The sequence below is a fragment of the Budorcas taxicolor genome, chromosome 3 (assembly GCF_023091745.1).
Source record: "Budorcas taxicolor isolate Tak-1 chromosome 3, Takin1.1, whole genome shotgun sequence".
Lineage (NCBI taxonomy): Eukaryota > Metazoa > Chordata > Mammalia > Artiodactyla > Bovidae > Budorcas > Budorcas taxicolor.
The window spans coordinates 25,621,861-25,645,784 of NC_068912.1; the positions used below are offsets into that span (position 1 = coordinate 25,621,861).

The 23,924-nt window shown below is 40.9% G+C and overlaps 1 protein-coding gene and 1 pseudogene across 1 annotated transcript in view; both read left to right on the forward strand.

Annotated features, from left to right (window-relative positions):
* SPAG17 (sperm associated antigen 17) overlaps positions 1-23,924 on the forward strand; it is a 245,577-nt gene that overhangs the window by 187,133 nt on the left and 34,520 nt on the right. The window contains exons 30-37 of the mRNA XM_052637149.1: positions 2,070-2,214; positions 4,187-4,341; positions 13,316-13,504; positions 15,395-15,540; positions 15,645-15,775; positions 17,528-17,655; positions 22,201-22,383; positions 23,542-23,655. Of these exons, the coding sequence (XP_052493109.1) occupies positions 2,070-2,214; positions 4,187-4,341; positions 13,316-13,504; positions 15,395-15,540; positions 15,645-15,775; positions 17,528-17,655; positions 22,201-22,383; positions 23,542-23,655 (1,191 nt within the window). The remainder of the gene's footprint in view (positions 1-2,069; positions 2,215-4,186; positions 4,342-13,315; positions 13,505-15,394; positions 15,541-15,644; positions 15,776-17,527; positions 17,656-22,200; positions 22,384-23,541; positions 23,656-23,924) is intronic.
* LOC128044741 (inorganic pyrophosphatase 2, mitochondrial-like) lies at positions 18,700-19,571 on the forward strand (annotated as a pseudogene).

Here is a 23,924-nt window from a genome sequence, read left to right on the forward strand (position 1 = left end):
TGTTGTGTTCTTGCTACCACTAAAAATGATTATTTCCTGAGCCTATGGTGACCAGAAAATGTCAATGTTATGTGATGTCATGAAATGTTAGAATAGTTCTAAGTAATAATCTGTACATTTCTATACTAGATAAAGAGTTAGTATTTAGCATTGCTAACTTGACCAATTAAATGTGAACCACTTTACCAGCATCCTCTCCTTTAATCCATATAATGTCTCTGAAAAATACGCTGATGCTGGCTCCATTTTGCAGATGAGGAAACTAGAACACAGAGAAGGTAAGCAACTTGCCTAAATCACCTGTGGAGTCAGAAATTGAGCTTGGGCAGGTTAACTCCAAAGCTCATGTTCTCAATCCTGCATTCTACAGCAGTGTTCCTCATTATATACATTCAGTAGATGGATAGATATAGATACACACATCTGTATCATTGGGCTGAAAGTGTGAAAGAGAACTTAAAGATTAGCAGGGACTTCTCTCTGAAATATATTATTTTCTGCCTACCATAAAAAGATACAAATATAATTATCATCTTCTCCCAAAAGCCCTAGACACGAGTCAGAAAACAGCTAGCAAACTTTATATTCATCTGAAAATGAGAAAACTGTGTCCCTTACAGTTAGAGCAGTACAAGGTAGAAAGTACCCAATGATTTTAAAATATGCATTGCTGTTGTTCAGTCGCAAAGTCATGTCCTACTCTTGGTAACTTCATGGGCTACAACACACCAGGCTTCCCTGTCCTTCACTATCTCCCAGAGTTTGCTCAAACTCATGTCCTTTGAGTTGGTGATGCCATCCAACCATCTCATCCTCTGCCGCCCTCCTCTCCTTTTGCCTGTAATATGCATTATACAACTGGAGTGCATTGTTGCCAGTTGGGATCTGCAGTAGCAAACATGAAGTTTGCTTGTATAAGATGTTTTTAAGAGACACCATTTGTGAAAGGAAGCAGGGGGGAAGCAGGAATGGGCAGAGAGAGAAGGCAAGCTATGGTGGAGACACCACAAATTTCCACTGGCAGGGGCTCAGGAGCCAGTGTCATCTGTCCCAGTGCCCCAAGTCGGGGAGCAGGAGCCAGATCAGTGTATCTCTGCCTCAGCAGAACAGGGGAAGTCAGGCAAGGCATCTCTTTGCAGCTGAGGCAGGTGCTAGAAGAACAGACATCTGGAGGCTGTTTGCCAACTTCCCTCCCCACAGGTGGGGAGCAAGTCCTGTCTTGAAGAGAGACCTGGGCAGTACATCTACATGCCCACCACACCTTCACACACACATGTGCAGCTGGGGGTTTAGAGCTCCTCTGAACCATCTGGCTACAGGAAACAAAGGTCTCAGTGTTCTTTCAAATTGAAGCACTTACTAGGACTAAATTCTTTCTGTGTTTCTGGCTCTAGTCCACATACCTAAAACTCTTCTCTACTGCTTTTCCCCCTTTGGATAACAACTGAGTCCTTAATATGACTTAACAAGCTTCCCGGTATGGTCCCTCACCTTCTAGCCTTGCTCCCACCACTCTGCTCATTGGTCTCTGAGTTCCCTTGTGTCCAGCACACCTTTCATCCATGTTTCCCTGTACCAATCTTTCACCCATGGCTCCCTGTACCAACACACAAAATCCAGGCTCCGACATTGCATCTTCAGGGGAAGCAGACCACATCAGAACCCTCACTACAGACACCAGTGGTCCCTGGCTTATCTTAAACCTGTAGTTTCTAAGGGAACAGGACCTGGGGTCATTTTCCTGCATGTACCTGGGTCAGATCACTCCTGACATTAGCTTTTGACTCACAAATGTGTGACCACGGAAGGAGCATCACTGCTGAAGGAAGACAGTCTTAGTCCAGCATCAGCTCTGGCACACGCTGAGTGACTTTGGGCAAGTTGCTTACCCGCTCTAAGCCTGAGTTTCCTCCAGGATTGTTATAAAGATTAGATCAAGTAACTGAGATAAAACTTTCACTTTTAAATAATCAGGCTTTTGATGGTGATCACTGGGGTGTCAAAGTAAGCAAACTTAGGATTAACCAACCAGCTGAGCAAATGGTGGTGCTCTGCCTTTGTATGTTCAGGTTATGACAACTCGAGAAGACAAAGTGATCATCATTGAAAAGAAAGATGGTACTCGGATCGTGGATCATGCTGATGGTACCAGAATCACAACCTTTTATCAAGTTTATGAAGATCCGACTATTTCTTCGGAGGATCAAGAGACAGGTAAGCTTTAATTTTTCTGGTGGACTATGTAGAGTCTCAAAGAGTTCGACACGACTGAAGCAACGAAGCAGCAGCAGCAGACAGTTTGTTAGTATTGTTGTGTTTCAGGTACACAGCAAAGTGATTCAGTTATACATATACATGTACTTATTCTTTTTCAAGTAGGTGATAATATTCTATGTCTTTAGGATAGGATAGGTGAAAACTTCACTGATTTTTCAAAACACTTGTAAGAAAAACAGTGGTTTTTTTTTTTTTTAAGAACTCAAATCAACCAAAGAATACCTAGGCAGTCCAAACCAGAACCAATGAGGACCTTTATTATGGTCTTTATCCTCAGTTGACATAGAAGTGATAACAGCTCTAGTTAGCTTATGGATAGTAATAGTGCTTTTCCTATTTTTGCCACTAAAAAGCTACAACCTGGATTGGTATTAACTAAAAGTTAATAATCATGACTCAACTGTACTGAGCAATTAGATTTCAGACCTGTTTCCTTCGATCCTTAAGGAATCTAATTTTCCTAGATAGACCTCAGATATGTCCTCCTTCAATTCTGTCTGACAATTCTCAGAAAAGCAAGTGACAGCTGCTAATGAACTCGAGACTGTTCATATTATCTAAAAGCCTAACACCCTTCCTAAGCAAAATTTAAACAAAAATTTTGAAAAAAAAAATTTATTCCCTGATTCACTTTTAATTCTAGGGTTTATTTGTTGAATGTATTAAAGGATTCACTGCCAAATTAAATGCAACAAAATGGCAAGTGAGTAGAAAGAGAGGAACCTGTATACCCTGTTAGAGTGAAAATTTATAAAGCCACTTGGGTGAGCAATTTTAAAATATCTGGTGAATTGAAAAGTGCATATCATGTGATACACTAATTCTCCATCTGGGTATGTATAGAAAGATACTCTTGTTTTGTTTTTATTTTTATGGGGTTATAGGGGATGGTTTGGGAAATATCTCTGCAAGTCGATTCCCCAACAGAGAAATGTCCATTCTAATTTTCCTGGGATAGCTTTCAAAGCTTTTTCCTTTTCTTGGGAAAGACACTCATACATTTGCACAAAGAGATAAGTACAGACATGCTTCTTGCAACACTGAGTATAATATTAAAATATTGGGAAAGCATAAATGTCCATTAACAGCAGAACAGAAAAATAAAATGTGGTTTATTCTTACAAAGGGATACTATGTAGCAATTAAAATAAATGAAGTACCCACACATGTACCTATTTACATAGGCACATATATATCAAGATGGCTAAAGGCCTCAAAACATTAAGTGAAAAATTCAAGTGTGTATCAGTTGCTTAGTCATGTTCGATTCTTTGGCAACCCCGTGGACTGTAGCCCACCAGGCTCCTCTGTCCATGAAATTCTTCAGGCAAGAATACTGGAGTGGGTAGCCATTCCCTTCTCCAGGGGATCTTCCTGACCCAGGAATCGAACTCAGGCCTCCTGAGTTGCAGGCAGATTCTTTATTGTCTGGGCCACCAGGGAAGCCCAGTAGTATCATACACAGGGTGATATATAATTTATGTAAATTTAAAGCAACAAAATATTTCTGATATATACATTTATATAAAAGTATTATACTGGATTGTGAGAAAAAGAAATAAACTCAGAGATAGGGAGAGATGTGAACTTTACCTGTAATTTCTTACGTACATGTTTAAAATGAAGCAAATATGGCAAAATATTAATGAGTGTAAATTCTGATTGGCAAACATGTATAGTTAAATTATATTTTGTGCTTTTCTGGATGTTTTCAATTTCTCAAAAAGAACGGTGAGGACAAAAATGGCACACTAAACTAATATGCCTTCTCAAACAAGGGCTCCGAGTTGATATAGCAGTAGCCCGTACAGCAGCCCCACGGAGTGAGTTCTCAGCCAGGCGGTCGGCAGGCAGGCATGTTCCCCTTGCGTGCATCCTGTCAGACCTGCTCCTTTGCATCTGCCCACAGCCGAAGGCCCTCAGAGGATCGCCAGGCAGGTGAAGTGCATGCGGATTGAAAGCTCGCACTACGCCACCGTCATCACCAACTGTGAGGACAGTAGCTGCTGCGCCACCTTTGGGGACGGCACGTCCATCATTGCAAAGCCACAGGGAACGTACCAGGTGGGTCCGAGCAAGATGAGGAGTGCCAAAGGGAAGTGTCGAAGTGTGTTTGTGACTGAGAAAGCACACCTATCTGGGGCAGTGAACATTCCCGCCACATGCCTGGCTGTTGCTCTCATCTCAACTGATCTTAGAACACACTTCTCGATATCTTTGCATTTATTTACTTTCTTTCCAAAATCCATCGCAGAAAATCAGTGTCCTCCCTGTCTTTCAGTACTTTGATATTTGGGGGTCAAAGTTACACTCCGGAGTTTATTTGCTGGGGATCATTTAGTGGTAGGTGATGGGCACTGTGGGTGTGAGGAGCACTCAGTGCTGAGTCCCTTCCCGACCAGCTTCACCTGCTGCCTCCTCTTACTCATTCTCACTCTCCCACCCTTCTCACCTCCAGTCTGTCCCCACTTTACCTTGTATCCCCGCGGGATGGAAGGACACACGTGTTCTGTGTGGTCTAGGGGGAGAACTAGCCCAAGCGAAGCACAGCTGTGTCTTTGGAGGGCTGGGGAGGAATGCTGTTAGCAACTCCTCCACCTCCTTGCATTTCCCCATTAAACACAATGCCCCAGGCTCAGCCTGCAGTCCCTCCAGTCTTAGAGGGATTTGCCTTTGCCTTTCTACTTGCTGGAGAAGGGACGCAAGTGCCAGGATGTCACATCTAGGGTCACAGGATACCAAAGGTGCAAAGGCAGAAGGTAATGGACAAAGACTTCCATAATAAATGTTTGTTACTGTGAAAGCTACTGGAGCCAGTTTATCCCTCCCTTCTCTCCTGATACTCCCTCGTACTGTGTAGATCCTTGTGGGACAAGCAAGGTGCTGAAAGTGAGAGATGACCAAGAAAGGCTGCAGTTGGAGAAATGGATGCTTTTTTTCCCTATATAACATTCAAAATATCCAATTAAAAAAAAACTTTTATTTTATATTGGGGTATAGCTGATTAACAATGTTGTGATGGTTTCAGGTGAACAGAGAAGGAACTCAACCTTACATACACATGTATCCATTCTCCCCCAAACTCTCCTCCCATCCAGGCTGCCACATAACATTTAGCAGAGTTCCTGCGCTATCAGAATGTTCATTTTTAAAGAAAGTATCCATATTTCAGTACTGCCTGTCCTACCAGATGTCATAAAAATCCTTGATGCTGTGATGAGGCCTTATTTTTATCATAGCCCTAGACTCTGCTGGTTACAACTATACAGGCAAAGAAATTTTAGCACCAATGTAAGTTACCACTGAAGGAAGAGATGTAACAGAAAAGAGATCCAATCTGGAGACATTCAGTGTCTGGTACGATTGTGTAGCTGCATCTTTGCCTACATCTCCTGAAACATTTATTGCACCTCACTGAGAAACACACATATCTTAGCTCCCAACTGGGGAAAAGAACTCCAAATAAGCTTAGCAACACTTATTTTATAGTTCTATAATTTTACAGAGTTGAAAGCTGGCATTCACAAACACCTTCTGCCCGTCCTCATTGGCCTTGGCACATGTGTCATCACTTACTCACCAGCATAAGGATATTGAGCAGTGTGATGAGAGAGGCTGGATTTTAGGCAATGTGAAAGAGAGTGAGAAAGAGCTTGATTTTGGCCACTGCTATACCGTAGCGTGGAGAAGGCAATGGCACCCCACTCCAGTACTCTTGCCTGGAAAATCCCATGGACAGAGGAGCCTGGTAGGCTGCAGTCCATGAGGTTGCTAAGAGTCAGACATGACTAAGCGACTTCCCTTTCGCTTTTCACTTGCATGCATTGGAGAAGGAAATGGCAACCCACTCCAGTGTTCTTGCCTGGAGAATCCTAGGGACGGGGGAGCCTGGTGGGCTGCCGTCTATGGGGTTGCACAGAGTCGGACACGACTGAAGCGACTTAGCAGCAGCAGCAGCATACCTTAGCAGCACTAAAAAGATTAATTAAAACATCAAGGAGAAGGTAGGTATAACAGCCATTGTTGTCTATGATTATCAGCCAGTTCAGTTCAGTTCAGTCACTCAGTCGTGTCCGACTCTTTGCGACCCCATGAATCGCAGCACACCAGGCCTCACTGTCAATCACCATCTCCCGGAGTTCACTCAGACTCATGTCCATCGAGTCCGTGATGCCATCCAGCCATCTCATCCTCTGTCATCCCCTTCTCTTCCTGCCCCCAATCCCTCCCAGCATCAGAGTCTTTTCCAATGAGTCAGTCCTTCGCATGAGGTGGTCAAGTACTGGAGCTTCAGCTTTAGCATCATTCCTTCCAAAGAAATCCCAGGGTTGATCTCCTTCAGAATGGACTGGTTGGATCTCCTTGCAGTCCAAGGGACTCTCAAGAGTCTTCTCCAACACCACAGTTCAAAAGCATCAATTCTTCGGCACTCAGCCTTCTTCACAGTCCAACTCTCACATCCATACAGGACCACAGGAAAAACTATAGCCTTGACTAGACGGACCTTAGTCAGCAGAGTAACGTCTCTGCTTTTGAATATACTGTCTAGGTTGGTCGTAACTTTTCTTCCAAGGAGTAAGCGTCTTTTAATTTCATGGCTGCAGTCACCATCTGCAGTGATTTTGGAGCCCCAAAAATAAAGTCTGACACTGTTTCCACTGTTTCCCCATCTATTTCCCATGAAGTGATGGGACCGGATGCCACGATCTTCGTTTTCTGAATGTTGGGCTTTAAGATAACTTTTTCACTCTCCTCTTTCACTTTCATCAAGAGGCTTTTTAGTTCCTCTTCATTTTCTGCCATAAGGGTGGTGTCATCTGCATAGCTGAGGTTATTGATATTTCTCCTGGCAGTCTATGATTATAGTGTTTCACAATTGGGGGTGGGAACATCCACCCAGTTGGGAGGTTTCAGAGAGACAAGAAGACAAATAATGGGTCTCTTGTCTCCCATGGGAAATCTTCCTCTGTCCTTGGATCTAGGAACAGAAACTTGTTTCCCTAGACCAGAAGATTGTCTTCCTGGGGACAGGGATGTGTGTGTGTGCGCATGTGCACACTGGAATAAGATTTTGACTACTCTTCTATACCAATCTGAACTTGACTCCTTTGGGAGAAGTTAAAGAAATGTAATAAGCATTCTTAGGAATACTACTGAAAAGGACTTCAAAGGTCCTTTTCCTTATCAGCAGTACCATAAACAAACGTCATAATGGAGGGAGGCTTATCCTCTACTCAGTGTGTGAAATCAGTTGAAAGAGGAAAATTTTATATTAAACTCTGAGCAGTATAGGTATGTAAAATCATGAACTGGCTGCTATATTGTACATACATACTGCTATGTACGTATGTATATGAGTCATTGCTATATTTGTCGTGTTGAATCTGTATGTTTCAGCATAGCTGTTTTTCCAGGCTAACTTCCTAGAAGGAAAGCCATCTCCTTTTTACAGGTTTTCTTTTTGGCTTTTCTAGGTGGTGCTTCACCTAGTGTATATGTCTCAATTCTGGGAATGTTAGGCCATCTTTTTCTGTCCACAGCAGCTTTTAGTAAATTACAGTCAATCTGACATATTAAAAAGCAGAGACATTACTTTGTCAACAGAGTCTGTCTAGTCAAAGATATAGTTTTTCCAGTGGTCATGTGTGGATATGAGAGTTGGGCTATAAAGAAAGCTGAGCGCTGAAGAATTGATAATTTTGAACTGTGGTGCTGGAGAAGACTCTTGAGCGTCCCGTGGACTGCAAGGAGATCCAACCAGTCAATCCTAAGGAAAATCAGTCCTGAATATTCACTGGAAGGATTGATGCTGAAGCTGAAGCTCCAATACTTTGGCTACCTGATGCAAAGAGTTGACTCATTTGAAACGACCCTGATGCTGGGAAATATTGAAGGCAGGAGGAGAAGGGGATGACAGAGGCTAAGATGGTTGGATGGCATCATTGACTCGATAGACATGAGTTTTAGCAAGTTCTGGGAGTTGGTGATGGACAGGGAAGCCTGGCATGCTGCAGTCCATGGGGTTTCAAAGAATCAGACATGACTGGGCCACTGAAATGAACTGAACTGAACTGATAGTTTGAGTCTATTTTATTGAGGACCTATGGAGCCTGGGAAAATTACAAATTCAATCAGTCACCTATGCTTAAATCAGTGTCTATGCTTAAATATGCCTGAAACCACAGAGAAGCCTCAGAATTAGTCAAGGTCCAGGGAGAGTTCTCTGGCCTGGCTAATGGTAAAGAGTGAATCCGAGAAGCTTCCAGAATGAGGGAGTAAGACCCTTCAAAAATCCACTTACTGCTGTCTAAAACCAACTAGAAAACTGGAACTATTGACAGAATCAACCTTTTCAGAAGTCTGGAAATCAACCAAATGACTATAATGATATGAAGATTTAAAAAAAAAAAAAAGATAATCTTGGGAAGAACAGCAAGAATTGTGGTGATTTCACTTGCCACATTCCTCTCCCCTCCCCCAGCTCCAAGGTAGCCTTGAATATCAACACTCTCACGTGCATGATAGCAGTGAAAACCAGCAGGCCAGCAGCCACTGAAAGAATAGATCTAGAGCTCCCCTGAAGATCCATCACAAAATGTTATTATTTGACCTGTCTGTCCATTTTCTAGAAATCTCTATTCAACAAGGGTTGTCTTTATTTGGTCTGATTCTGAACTCACTCCCTACAAATAGACTTTTCCCCATAGGAGGTGATAATTGAACATTATAGCTGTTGAAGTAGTGACAAAAAACAAGAAGCTACACAAAAGAGTTAAAAGGGAAAGGAGAATGAGAAGTCCATAGAGGGCTTTGAAAAGCTCTGACATATTCTCTGGAATCTAGAAAGCCACGCTCCTGTGAAGGGCTATGAACAGGCCCATAAAAGGACTCAGAAAGCCCTGATCTCTCACTCTTGCTGATCAAAAAGCTCTGCACAAGCAGGGAGTGCAGGGTAAGGTGGAATTAAAAACTTGCTACTACAGCATTGAAAACATTTGCCAGTATGCACATAGAGCCCATACAGCCCTCAGCAGAGGCTGAAAGATCTATTAGTGCAAAGTACTTAAGAACATATCTGCCCAGTTATGAGGAGAACTCTAAGCCTAACAAGCAGATTAGCCCCATGCATGACAATATAAACTTTAAAGAAATGGTTCAGGGGACTCACTGAACAAATAGCAACAAGAACAGAAATAACAATAACAAGTCCTGGGGCAAGGATCTAATTTCCAGAGTTGTACATAATACTATTTTAAAGTATCTAGCTTTCAACAAAAAAATTATAAGACATGGGGGAGTGGGGAAGAGGGGAATTTTGGCTCATAAACAGGGATGGGAAAGGAGGAAGCAATCAATAGAAACCATCCCTGTGTAAACCCAGACTTTGCATTTAAAGAGACAATTTTAAGTCAGCTGTTATGTTTTAAAAAGTGAGAAGCCTTGTGTAAAGAACTAAAGCACAAAATGAGAATGATGCTTCATGAAGTATAGACTATCAATACATAAAAATTATGTTTTTAAAGAACCACATAGAAATTCTGGATTTGGAAAGCATAATAACTGTAATGAAAAATTTGCTAATGAGGCTCAAGATCAAATTTTGGCTGGCAGAAGAAATAATCAGCAATTATTTGAACTGGCTCGAAAATAGATCAGTTGAGATGACGCAGTCTGGGGGAGAGAGAGAGAAAAGAATCAAGAAAACTGGACAGAGCCTCAGAGGGTACCATCAGGCATACTAACACACGCACAACGAGAATCTGAGATGGAATGGAGAGAAGGGCTGGAAGATTTTTTGAGGAAATAATGGCTTAAAACTTACCAAATTTGATTAAACTATCTACAATTGCAAGAAATCTCAACCAACTTCTAGTAAGATAAACTCAGAGATCCACACCTAGACACATCACAGTCAAACTGTCTGAAGACAAAGTCTCACAAGCAATGAGAAAAGGCTCATCAAATATGAGAGACCTCAAAAAAAAAAAAAAACCCTAAAGCACAACATTGTTAATCAACTATATCATAATTAAAAATTTTTAATTGACATATCCAATAAGACTAATAGCTATTTTCTCATCAGAAAACGTGGAGTCAGAAGGCAGTGAGATGACATATTCAAAATGCTTAAAGAAAAAGATCATCAACCAGAAATTCCTCTTTCCAGTACAATTATCCTAAAATGAAGAAATTAATATAGTTCCAGGGAAACAAAAACTGAAAGAATTTGTTGCTCTTAGACAGTCCCTACAAGAAAATCTAAAGGGAGTCCTTCAGGCTGAAACAAAAGAACACTACATAGTAATTCAGTTACACATAAATAGTACTGGTAAAGATAAAAATATAGGTAAATATAAAAGACAGTATACATGTATTTTTGTGACCTTTTTTATTTAAAAGGCAACTACATAAAACCACTATTATAAAAGTTTATGTGCTTATAAAGTATAAAGATGTAAGTTTTGACAATAAAACAAAGAAGGAATAGAGCTACATGGAGCAAAAATTTTGTATAATAGTGAAATCCTTAGTATCAATTCAATCTAGACAGTTATAACTAAGATGTTAATTGTAATACTCAAGAGACACTGAGAAAATTACTCAAAATATATAGTATAAGAGTGAAGTGAAATCGCTCAGTCGTGTCCGACTCTTTGCAACCCCATGGACTGTAGCCTACCAGTCTCCTCTGTCCATGGGATTTTCCAGGCAATAGTACTGGAATGGATTGCCATTTCCTTCTCCAGGGGTCTTGCCAACCCAGGGATCGAACCCGGGCCTCCCGCCTTGTAGACAGACGCTTTACCCTCTGAGCCGCCAGGGAAGCCCATAGTAAAAGAAACAAGGGAATTAAAATGGCACACTTGAAAATAATCTATTTGAAACAAAAGAAGGCAGTAATGCATGACTAGAAGGGAAACCAAAGACATAAGACATATATAAAACTGGAAAATGCAAATCTTTTTTAAAAAAGTCTTTATTTTATGTTGGCATATAGCCAATTAACAATGCTGTGATAGTTGCGTAGCAAAGCAACTCAGCCACACACACATACATGTAGTCATTCTACCCCAAACTCCCCACCCATCCAGGTTGCTATATAACATTGAGCAGAGTTCCCTGTGCTGTGCACTAGGTCCTTATTGGTTATCCATTTTAAATATAGCAGTGTGTACGTGTAGATTCCAAACTCCCCATCTTTTCTGTCTACCCTTTCTTCCTGGTAACCATAAGTTTGCTCTCTGTGAGTCTGTTTCTGTTTTGTAAGTAAGTTTATTTTTATCATTTTTTTAGATTCCACATGTAAGTGATATCACCTTTCTCTCTCTCTGTCTTCACTCAGTATGACAGTCTCTAGGTCCATCCATGTTGCTGCAAATGGCATATTTCTTTCTTTTTAATGGCAGAGTAATATAATTATATATATATATATATATATATATATATATATAATTGTGTGTGTATATATATCTCCATTGTATACATGTCCCACATCTTCTTTATCCATTTCTCTATGGACACAGGTTGCTTCCGTATCTTGGCTATTGTAAACAGTGCTGCAGTGAACTATGGGTGCATGGATCCTTTCCCATGTTTTTCTCTGGATATATGCCCAGGAGTGGGAGTCCAGGGTCATATGGTAGCCCTATTCTTAATTTTTTAAGGAACCTCCATACTGTTCTCCCTAGTGGCCATATCAATTTACATTCCCACCAGCAGTGTAGGAGGGTTCCTTTTTCTCCAGCCCTTTCCAGCATCTATTATTTGTAGACTTTTTGATGATGGCCATTCTGACCAGTGTGAGGTGATAGATACCTCATTGTGTTTTTCATATGTCTGCTGCAAGTAGACCCCTTCTGTCGGCCCTTGCTGCACAGGCTGGGACACCTCTCCCCAACCCCTGCCGCCACCTGCCACAGAAAGTTAAGTCTGAAGAGTAGGGGAAGAGAGAAACATGGGCATGAAGAGAAGGATCTACCTGGAGCTGAGGAACCAGACTCTGGCAGCTATTTGAGAACATGTCCTGGGCAACTGCAGGTCAAATGATGGGAAAATTGAGGATTTACTGGCTGAATTTGTGACCTTTGAACTCCTCAGTTTAGCAAATGTAGGCTTGATTTCAGTTTCCAATCTCCCCAAACTACCTAAATTGAAAAAAACTTGAGTTCATATTAGTATAAAAGCTTTTTAAATTTCACACATCTAAACTGAAGTGGAAATAAACAGAATAAAGTATTGATACACACTACAATATAAATGAAGCTTAAAAACTTCATGCCGAGTGAAAGAAGCCAGGTGCAAGAGGCCACATATCACATGCTTCCATTTCTATGAAATGTCTGAAATAGTCAAATCCACAGAGACAGCAGATCAGTGGTGGCCAGAGACAGGAGAGGTGCAGAATGACTAATGGCATCGAGGTTTCTTTGCAGGATTATGAAAATGTTCTGGAATTAGTGAAAATGTTTGCACAAGTTTTCGAATATACTAAAGTCCACTCAATGAACACTTTAAAGGGGAGAATATATGGCATGTGAATTATATCTCTATCCAAACCAGAAGTCATTATACAAAAGCTATTACTTAAGGTCTGTGTCAGCCACCAGAGGAATGAGGGGAAAAAAAGCTTCTAAAAGCATTTGTCCCATTGCTGTTGACCCCTTTGAAGATGCTCCTTGCCCCAAAACATTAAAGGATTTCAAGAGTTTTGAATAGGGCCAAGTGTGTTTACTTAACATATGCTTTTAAATACTTTAATTAAAACCTGAAAAAAGAAGGAGCACAGATTGCATTACTTGGAAGAAGTATTGAAGTGAGTAGATAAAATATGAGATGCAGGAACAATTATATCCTAATCATTGTTTGCCTCCTTATTAAGTAGTCTTTCCCAAAACTTACATCCTCTTTTATTTTCTTCCTGAAAACACAGTTTGTGTCTCAAGTCAATGGATAGTATTTTTCCCTTAAATGATTTTCTGAATCTCTCAAGTCAATCAAGAAATTTTGAATAATTTATCTCCTTGTGTGACCCTTTCAGGTGTTACCACCAAACACAGGATGTCTTCATATTGCTAGGGACTGTTCAGCTATATATTGCCATGAATCAAGCAGTGACATATACCATCCTTTTCAAAAACGTGAGCAACTGAGAGCTAGCAGGTACATCATGAAACACACATCAGAGGTTATCTGCGAGGTCATGGATCCAGAAGGAAATACCTTTCAGGTAAAGTGCATCATTAGTATGGAGAGAGAGGCAATGGGTTTGCTTTTGAGATATTTCACCCTAGAGAGCTCCCCAATAGCTTTTTATCTTAGCTGCCTTGGGATCCGTTATCTACTTACCGTCAGTGCTTTGGACAACAGCAAGTAACATCAGTAGCTTTAATTCTCGATCATGCTTCATTAGGGGATAGCAAACCCAACAATGAGGATGGTTGAAATGTTAAAGCCAAAATAAATAATTAGAACAAAAGGGGGAAAAGTTACTAAACATCTAAAAATAATGTCAACAATGAAGAATAATGTAAGAACACTCTGTATCTGGGTTTAAGTGAGAGAAAATACACAAGACAGCAGGCAAGTCTGTTTGACTAGGTAGAGAGTCCTTAGAAATATTATCAGCGTGAGGGTTCCAGGAGGGCTGAGGATGGGGAGGTGGGAAGCCTGGTGAGTTGCTTAGCTAGTCAGTGGTAGAGCTCTGTATTCTGTTTCTCTGTCTTTCCTCTTATTGCGAAGCCGGGCAGTGACAAACCATGGTCATTTGTTTATATGGGCCCTTGAGCTAAAAACGCAGGCTGACTGCATTTTACATTTTAAAATGGTTGGGAAAAATCAGAAGGAGAAGAGTATTTCATGACACAAAAAATTATAGGAAATTCAATTTCAGTGTCATTATATAAAGTTTTATTGGAACATAGCCATGCTCATTTGTTTACATATTTCCTGTGGCTGTTTTTGCATATAATGGCAGCATTGACTAGTTGCAACAAACTCTATGGCCTACAAACCCTAAAATATATACTATCTGGCCCTTGACAAGGAGAGGTCCACCAGCCCTTTCTCTAGGCACACTTTTTCCACTCCTCACCTCTTGGTGGAATTTCATGTGTTGGTTGGTGGGTGGCGAAGTTACTTTTTAGATTTGAAACCCTGACAAAGAGTCCCCAACTTTGTATGGGATGCAGACAAGACCTGATCCAAGTTTGTTTTTCTGTGCTAAGTAAGTGAGACTCTTCGCAGCCTGAGTTCAGGCTACTAAGAGACTTTGATTTACAATGAACTGAAATTGAAACCTAAAGCCCAAACCCTCTAAGTTGAGATATCTAAGCCAAGCATTACTCTAGGCTTTGATGTTCTTCTTGTGCCTTCCCTTCAGTGGCCTTTCAGCCTAAACCACACTCTGTATCTTGACAGTAGCAATAGCTAGGAATGTACTTCTCAGAGTGAACTTCAATCTGTTCCCCAAGGTGGTCTATCCATGAGTCCCTAATTCTGTGCTTAGAATCCATAGTCACTCTTAATATTTCAAGACAACTGTCACATGAGTAGTCTTTCCTCCATGTTTAAATTCCCAGTTCCCTGAACTTATCCTCAGAAGATAAGATTGTCCCCTGGTGTGCCCCTGCCATCTAGTCGCCTTCCTCTGATAGTATTCTGGTTTGTCTTCCCGTTTGTTTTCACATTCTCGGTGTAGTTTGTCAGTGAAGATGTGCTCCTAGGTTTTCACTTTTATTAATGCAGTCTCTTGGGGCTTCCCTGGTGGCTCAGCAGTAAAGAATCCACCTGCCAATATAGGAGATGTGGATTTGATCCCTGGGTTGGGAAGATCCCCTGGAGGAGGAAATGGCAACCTGCTCCAATATTCTTGCCTGGGAAATCCTATGGGCAGAGGAGCCTGGTGAGCTACAGTCCATGGGGTTGCAAGAGTCAGACATGACTTTGTGGCTAAACAACAACAAAATACTTAGGGAATAATACCTTAGACGTAAATATCTTTGATTTTCTGAATATCCAAAAGATTACCTGCTTTCTCAAATGAGATCAACAAAAATGTAAGCTGTATGGCTTTTTTTTTTTTTTTTTTTTTTAGTTGCTTATATACTGTGTCCCTTAGGTCATGGCTGATGGTAGTGCATCAACCATCCTACCTGAAAACAACTTGGAAGATGATTTAAATGCAAAAGCTGAAGGTTATGACAGTTTGTCATCCACTCACCTTCATAAGAATCATCTGCAAATCTATGGTGAACATGTCCCCAGGTAATATGATAAAAATAAAACCATGACTTTTATTTTCAGTTCCAAGTTTAAGGAGCATTGTAGTTGAATGTGTCAAGGGATTAGATTTCTATTTCTGCAAACAGGTTTTTTGTTATCTATGCTGATGGATCAGGAGTGGAGCTTCTTCGGGACAGTGATATAGAAGAGTACCTCTCCTTGGCATATGGAGACTCAACTACCATAGTTCTTCAAGAGCCAGTACAGGAACAACCAGGTAGAGAGCCAGACTGGAGGTTGCTGTGTCCTTTACCCACTCTCATCCTCCATATCCAGTCTACCCTAATGTGGTCTCTATGTTTTCCCCTTTGCTCACTTTTCAACTCTGCTTTCCCCCTGGCCATGTCAGCCTGGTTGTACAGTGATGTATGTCTGTACCATGCTCTGTCTAAGCATCAACCTACGTAAACTGTGTGCGTCCCTTTCCTACCTGTAAGTAGATTCGTATCTGCATCTAGGCTTGTTAGGTAGATTTAGTTATGCACCTAAGTTCCTACTTATGTGTTAGTTTCGTCTCGGTAGCAAAAAACAAAAGTGAGGTACATTTCCTAACTTCATTTTTTGTCATTTTGATGGCGTTGCCTTGATGAATTTAGTATAACAAGAGAATAAAGTAGATTTGATGTGTCAGTTAGAAATTCAACCTGAACTATAGGATGAGTTATGTATTATATTCATTGGGCATTTACATATTTTCATTAATTTCAAAGAAATTAGGGTATGACTAAAAAATAGAGACATACATTGCATTAGGTACGAACCACTGTGTATGTAACATGTGTATTTAAGCACAGAAAAAACAAACTTTCATGTTATCCATGCACCAAAGCAATATGCTGTGTCTGTCTAGGTTTATGTGTGTGTTTCCTTTTTTATCTTTTCTCTGATTGGTGGGATATATTTTGTATTCATTTATGAGTATGCCCACCTCTATGTGCAGTTGTATCTTTGAATGCATCCATGTACATGTGTGTGATGTAATAAATTTGCTCTTTCTCTATGAATATGGAAAGTGGGGAGCTCTGACTGGTTGTACAGTGTCTGTGTAGCACTGTGACAGAATAAGAATTCATCTCAAATTGCTTCGTTAGTCAGTCATTTAGCATCTACCTGATAACCCACCATGTACCAAAACTTGGCTGGGTGTTAGGGATACAATGGTGAGCTAAGAGAGCAACAAACCCTGCTTTCACAAAGCTTAGAGTCTAAGGAAAGAGATGGGCATTAATTACATAGTCATGCAAATACCTGTATGATTATAAATTGGGATAAGGCCTATGGAGTAAAGGAATATGGTTTGATGAGAGCATCTAACAGGGTAGCCTGACATAATCTAGAAGGCTTTCCTGAAGATGCTCAAGCCAAGAACTGCTGGATAAGTAGGCACTAATTAAAATGGGAGGAGGAGCTTCCTTGGAAGAGGGAATACAAAGCAGGAAGCTTGGAACTTTGGAGAACAGAGGAGAAAAGGCCAAAGGAGCCAAAGTATAGAAGGGAAAATAGCCGAAGTCGAGGAGGCAGGAGAAAACATTAAGGCATAAGCGATGGGAAGTCAAAGAAAAGTTTACATGGTGGACTAACATAATCAGTCACCCTGCCTGTGGAAGGAGGTTCATTCACAGAGTAGAGGTGGGAAGAAGAGTTCATTGTTGCTGAGGTCCAAAACAGGATCTCGCTGAGGGAAATAGTCTAAGGTTGGGTCAGTGGAGGGGAAAGAGGTAGATGAACTCAAAAAATATTTAGTGGTAGAACTGACAGGACTTGCATGTGATTTCTGAAGGACGGTGAAGTGTCAATTAATGCTTTCAAGTGGTCTAAATCCAGCTTTTAGATGTTACTCTAACTAAAAGACTTTCGTTATTAGACCCCAAGGTCCTTAAGCATTATTGCTGTGTCTGGCTTATCAAATGTGTTTAATATTTGTCAAATTTCTCAGAGTATTTCTGACAGGTGACTCTCTGTGACCCAGGTGCCCTGAGCATTACCGTCCTCCGCCCTTTCCATGAAGTGTCACCATGGCTAATGAAGAAAGAATTAGATACGATTGTTCCTCCTAATCTCCAGTCAAGGACATGGGAGACCTTTCCCTCAGTTCAGGTATATATTTTTCTGCTGTGAAGTTACCATATATGCATATCCATCCATCCATGGAACAGAGCTCAGGTCTTCTCCTGTATATTCACCTCTTTTCATTCTTTTATAAATTGTTAATGGGATCGAGGAGTTTTATATTTGAATACTTTGATGTTTGTAGATTTTGGAGAAATATACCTGACTAATCTCAATTTTATTTTTTTAGCCTACATTGCTGGTTTGAACATCTTCCTATCATATAAAAATATCTACTCTGAGTAACCCATTACTGATATTATGCAATATAGAAAGCTTCCTTTCTCCCAATGTTTGCTTGTTTTAACACACAATCCGGGGTCTTTCACTTTCCCCTTGTTCTTAATTTATTAACGCACAAACTGAGTATGTAAGAATAGTGTGAAATATTAAATATAGGGACTCGGAATCTCAGTGTTAAAAAGTAAGCATTGTAATTTTATCAGCTTAGAGAAGCCTCACCTAAGATTTCTTTTAAAGAATGAAAGAAAATATCTTGAGAAAGAATCATAAAGTCCTGCATCTTGCCAGATTTGTCATTTAATTTTGCAAGCAGTTTATGTAATATGTCCAGCAAATTGTCAGATGTTGAGTTGTTAAATCAGTGAAGGCATTGGTAACATGATCAGAGAAAGATAGTAGTGTGAAGTAAGGAGGATAATGTTTTTTAGTTATGATTATCTTGGTTTCTTTATCCAGTCTTATAGCAGTGGAAGCACAGGTAATGAACACTTAAGATAGCAAAGATGTCCTAGCTCTCTGTTTTAGTTTGGTGCCTGTAATCAACATGGTGAATGAAGGTGATCTGAATTCTAATCTTGACTTTATCAATTATTAATGTGGAATTTGAGACAAGTCACCCTGGATCCCTACTTCCTTATTTGAAAATTGAAAGCTCACACCAAATGGTTTACTAAGGCTATCTCCAAGTTGAATGTATTTATTGCATTATGAGAAATAATATACCACATTTGAGATTAATGAAGGAAGTTCCTTCTCTTCCTCCAAAATTCTTATAGCAGTGTCTATGCCATGCGAGCGCTGCTGCCGCTGCTGCGCACCAGATGGGCCTGACCCGTGGCCGCCGCCGCCACCCGCCTGCCACACGAGCGCAGGGCCCGGGCCGCATGGGACCATGGCCCTGTACTGCACGGAGGAGCGCAGCCAGCCCCACTCTCCCAATTACCGCCTCTTTTTCAAGAATGTAGCTGGTCACTACATTTCCCCCTTGCATGATATTCCTCTGAAGGTGGACTCTGAAGAGGAAAATGGCATTCCTACAAAAAAAGCACCAAATGATGAATATGAGAATGTGTTTAACATGGTTGTAGAAGTACCTCGGTGGACAAATGCTAAAACGGAGATTGCCCCGAAGGAACCATTGACTCCCATCAAACAAGATGTAAAGCATGGCAAGCTTCACTATGTGGCAAATATCTTTCCTCACAAAGGTTATATATGGAATTATGGTGCCCTCCCTCAGACTTGGGAAGATCCCCATCGAAAAGATAAGAGCACAGACTGCTGTGGAGATAATGATCCTATAAGATACCAGAGGGAAAACCGGAAAACCAGTTTGCTTTTAATGGAGAATTCAAGAACAAGGCTTTTGCTCTTGAAGTCATTAAATCTACTCACGAATGTTGGAAAGCCTTGCTTATGGACAAGTGTGATGGCGGGGCTATAAATTGCACAAATGGGCACGTATGTGATAGCCCTTTCCATTGCTCTCAAGAGGAAGCAAGATCATTAGTTGAATCGGTGTCGTTTTCATTGAATAACGGAAGTAATGAAGAAGATCAAGTATGGCACTTCCTTGGCAAGTGATTAGAACATCTGAAGGCCTGCCATCAGGATCCCAGTCTCTAAGAACAACGAGATTCAACCTCCCCCAAGTGCTAGAAACAGGCAGAATTTGCTAATTAACTTCCTGTTGAAACTTCTTTTTTTTTTCTTCAAGCTTTTTGCATATGCAATGTGTAAAAAAACATTGACATTTTTGAAAAAAAAATTCTTATAGCTGTGACCTCTGCCCAGTGGAGTGACCCAGCCCAGGCAAGCTCCTGAGTAGCTGTCACTGACCTTGCATTTGATACTGAAGAGCAACTTAAAATGAAACACATCAAGCCCACACCATTCCTGAAAGTAATTACAAAAAAAAAAATAATAAGAGTTGTGCGTCTATGCAAGGCACACATTTCTGCCTGAGAGATCCTGGGAAGATTCTGGCAGCATGCTTAATCTTGAGTAAGCTCAAAGACCACCCAGATCTATGGCTTGATTTCTCTCTCAAAGGATCTCTCCCAGCTTAATTCCAAATGTCTTAGGCTCTCTGTGGGTATAAAGATATGTGTGTGTGCTAAATCACTTCAGTCATGTCCAGCTCTTTGTGACCCTATAGACTGTAGCCGACCAGGCTCCTCTGTCCTGGGAATTCTCTAGGGATTCTCTAGAGAAGAATACTGGAGTGGGAGGCCATTTCCCCCTCCAGTGGATATTCCCAACCCAGGGATCAAACTGATGTCTCTTGCATCTCCTGCATTCTCAGGCAGGTTCTTTACCACTAGAGCCACCTGGGAAGCCCAGGTAGTCTCATGCATTTGGCATAAACAAGGCTTCTGCTGCATCACCATGGAAACAGCATGGCTTAGCATTCCCTTAAATGCTATCCAGTAGGACATCAGGCAATGACACCCCACTCCAGTACTCTTGCCTGGAAAATCCCATGGATGGAGGAGGCTGGTAGGCTGCAGTCCATGGGGTCGTGAAGAGTCGGACATGACTGAGCGACTTCAATTTGACTTTTCACTTTCATGCATTGGAGAAGGAAATGGCAACCCACTCCAGTGTTCTTGCCTAGAGAATCCCAGGGATGGGGGAGCCTGGTGGGCTGCTGTCTATGGGGTCGCACAGAGTCGGACACAACTGAAGCGACTTAGCAGCAGCAGCAGCAGCAGCAGCAGCAGCAGCAGCAGCAGGACATCAGGCAACAGGATTTTAAAATGTCCTTATTTTTGGTAACACATATAAAGAGGTAAACTTGTCCAGTTCATTCCCAATTTCCCTTATATTTGCAAAACTTTTTGAGAGCAGGGATCCCTTTTTTTAACTGTTGTATTCACTAATGAGAGGTTCCTAGCATATAGTGTCTCAGTTCAGTTCAGTTCAGTCCAGTCACTCAATCGTGTCTGACTCTGCAACCCCATGCAATGCAGCACGCCAACCTCCCTGTCCATCTCCAACTCCCAGAGTTTATTCAAATTCATGTCTATTGAGTCGGTGATGCCATCCAACCATCTCATCCTCTGTCATCCCCTTCTCATCCCCCCTTCAATCTTTCCCAGCATCAGGGTCTTTTCCAATGAGTCAGTTCTTCACAACAGGTGGCCAAAGTACTGGAGTTTCAGCTTCAGCATCAGTCCTTCCAATGAACACCCAGGACTGATCTTGTTTAGGATGGACTGGTTGGACCTCCTTGCAGTACAAGGGACTCTCAAGAGTCTTCTCCAACACCACAGTTCAAAAGCATCAATTCTTCTGCACTCAGCTTTCTTCACAGTCCAACTCTCACATCCATAAATGACTACTGGAAAAACCATAGCTTTAACTAGATGGACCTTTGTTGGCAAAGTAATGTCTCTGCTTTTTAATATGCCATCTAGGTTGATCATAGCTTTTCTTCCAAGGAACCAGCGTCTTTTAATTTCATGGCTGCAGTCACCATCTGGAGTGATTTTGGAGCCGAAAAAGATAAAGTCTGTCACTATTTCCACTGTTTCCCCATCTATTTCCCATGAAGTGATGGGACCAGATGCCATGATCTTAGTTTTCTGAATGCTGAGTTTTAAGCCAACTTTTTCACTCTCCTCTTTTACTTTCATCAAAAGGCTCTATAGTTCTTCTTCACTTTCTGCCGTAAGGATGGTGTCATCTGCATATCTGAGATTATTGATATTTCTCCCAGAAATCTTGATTCAAGCTTCTGCTTCATCCAGCCCAGTGTTTCTTATGATGTACTCTGTTAAATAAGCAGGGTGACAATATATAGCCTTGATGTACTCCTTTCCCATTTTGGAACTGGTCTGTTGTTCCATGTCCAGTTCTAACTGTTGCTTCTTGGCCTGCACACAGATTTCTCAGGAGGCAGGTAAGGTCATCTGGCATTCCCATCTCTTTAAGAATTTTCCAGTTTGTTGTAATCCACACAGTCAAAGGCTTTGGCGTAGTCAATAAAGCACAAGTAGATGTTTTAATGGAACTCTCTCTGTTTTTCGATGATCCAAAGGCAATTTGATCTCTGGTTCCTCTGCCTTTTCTAAATTCAGCTGGAATATCTGGAAGTTCATAGTTCACGTACTGTTGAAGCCTGGCTTGGAGCATTTTGACCATCACTTTGCTAGCGTGTGAGATGAGTGCAATTGTGTGGTAGTTTGAGCATAGTGTCTACATAATAAGTATGCAGCGGAAGAAAAAAAATCTAATGTTAAAACATACGCATTTCTTTGATGGTGGTTTTGCTTATTTTGGTAACAGAAAAAAACTCCAGGACCTCCGTTTGGCACTCAGATTTGGAAGGGCCTCGACATTGGCCCCAAACAATTAGTGAACACTCCAGCCCCTATACTGGAGAGCCCCAATGTGCTACAGATACGCCAGTTCATCCAGCATGAGGTCATAAAGAATGAGGTGAAACTGAAACTGCAGCTTTCCCTGAAGGTAAGGAATTGCAGGTAACCTGACCAAAAGAATGGGGCAACCATTCCTCTTGGTTTCCTAAGGAACCTGAACTTATGGAATTGTACCAATATTTATTTAATGCAACACATGAATGCCAATCTTCTAGGGGGTAGGAAGGTGAATGATGGAAAATGTTTCATGGTTCTCATAAGGTAGAGGAAGTATTAAGGCTCCAAAGACATTGAGAAGATAAGTACCTTTTTTTAATTTTATTTTTATTTTTAAGTTTTTTTAACGTTATTTTACTTTACAATACTGTATACCTTTTAAATGTGATTGCAGTATCGTTGTCCTCCTTTCTCACTCTACAGAAAACTGATCTAGTAACCTCTGGCAAAAGGTAGAACTGCATATTAACCTGATACTTGTCCCTAATGTAAGTTATTTCCTAGTTTTTCTCCTTCTGTGACCAGGCATGTTGTATTATATAACACTTCTTGAGCATTTCTGACAGACTGCTGGCTGTGTGTTTATCAGTGGCAACTAGTTACTTGTTGAAAATGGGAAGCAATAGTATTCCCTGAATAATCTTCATTCTTCCATGGAAGAAAAGGATTCTGTTAGTCTTTGGAAACAGTCTAAGCTTTGTTAATATATAGTTCACTATTAAGCATGTGTGCAATGTCTCACTGTCAAGTGTGTCAACTCCCTCAGAACATGTGCCGTATGTGGTTAGTTTATGGTTATAGATCCAATACTTGGCACACAGCGGGGGACTGTTATTCATGAAAATTCAAGTATTTATGGTTTTCAGCAAAGGCATGAACTGAGCAACTTTCATTCATAAGTATCATCTTAAAGACTATACCTGCAATGGACCCTAGAAATCATTTATCCCAACTCTGTCCATTTTATTGATGAGGACACTGAGTGAGAAGCTGGGCTTCTCTGAGGTCTTCAGACAGTTCTAATGGCCTGTGGCTCTTACAGCTTTACTCTTGAGCTTTTCAGGTCTTTGCTTATTAACGTATTAAGGAAAAGCCTTTCCAGATTGCTTGACTAGTAGCTGGTTGCTGAGCATTGTAAACTTACATATTCTTAACCTTTTTGTATTATTTCCAGTTGCTGTTAACTATTTTGTATCTCTCTCTAGCATACTTCTGTGTTTTATTGATTTCTTTTATTCTACTGACTTAGGACTATATAAACCATATTCTAAAGAAAGAAGATGAGTTGCAGGAAATGACAGTTAAAGATTCCAGAACTGAGGAGGAGAGAGGCAACGCTGCAGATCTCCTCAAGCTGGTTATGGTGAGAAAGAAATGTTTTCTAGTCCAGTGTTTTTTACTTTTGTTCCAGTATTCAATGCATCAAGACAGAATATTGCAAATAACAGCTATTTCTGTCACTTTTATGAAGCTTTTTCTCCCTCCTTATAATTTCTTGTTTCTCTGGAACCCTGGTTCCTTACATGTATCACATTTTGTAAACGTTTTTTGAAAGAAAGTGAAAGTGAAGTCTCTTAGTCGTTTCTGACTCTTTGTGACCCCATGGACTCTTCCATCCATTGGATTTTCCAG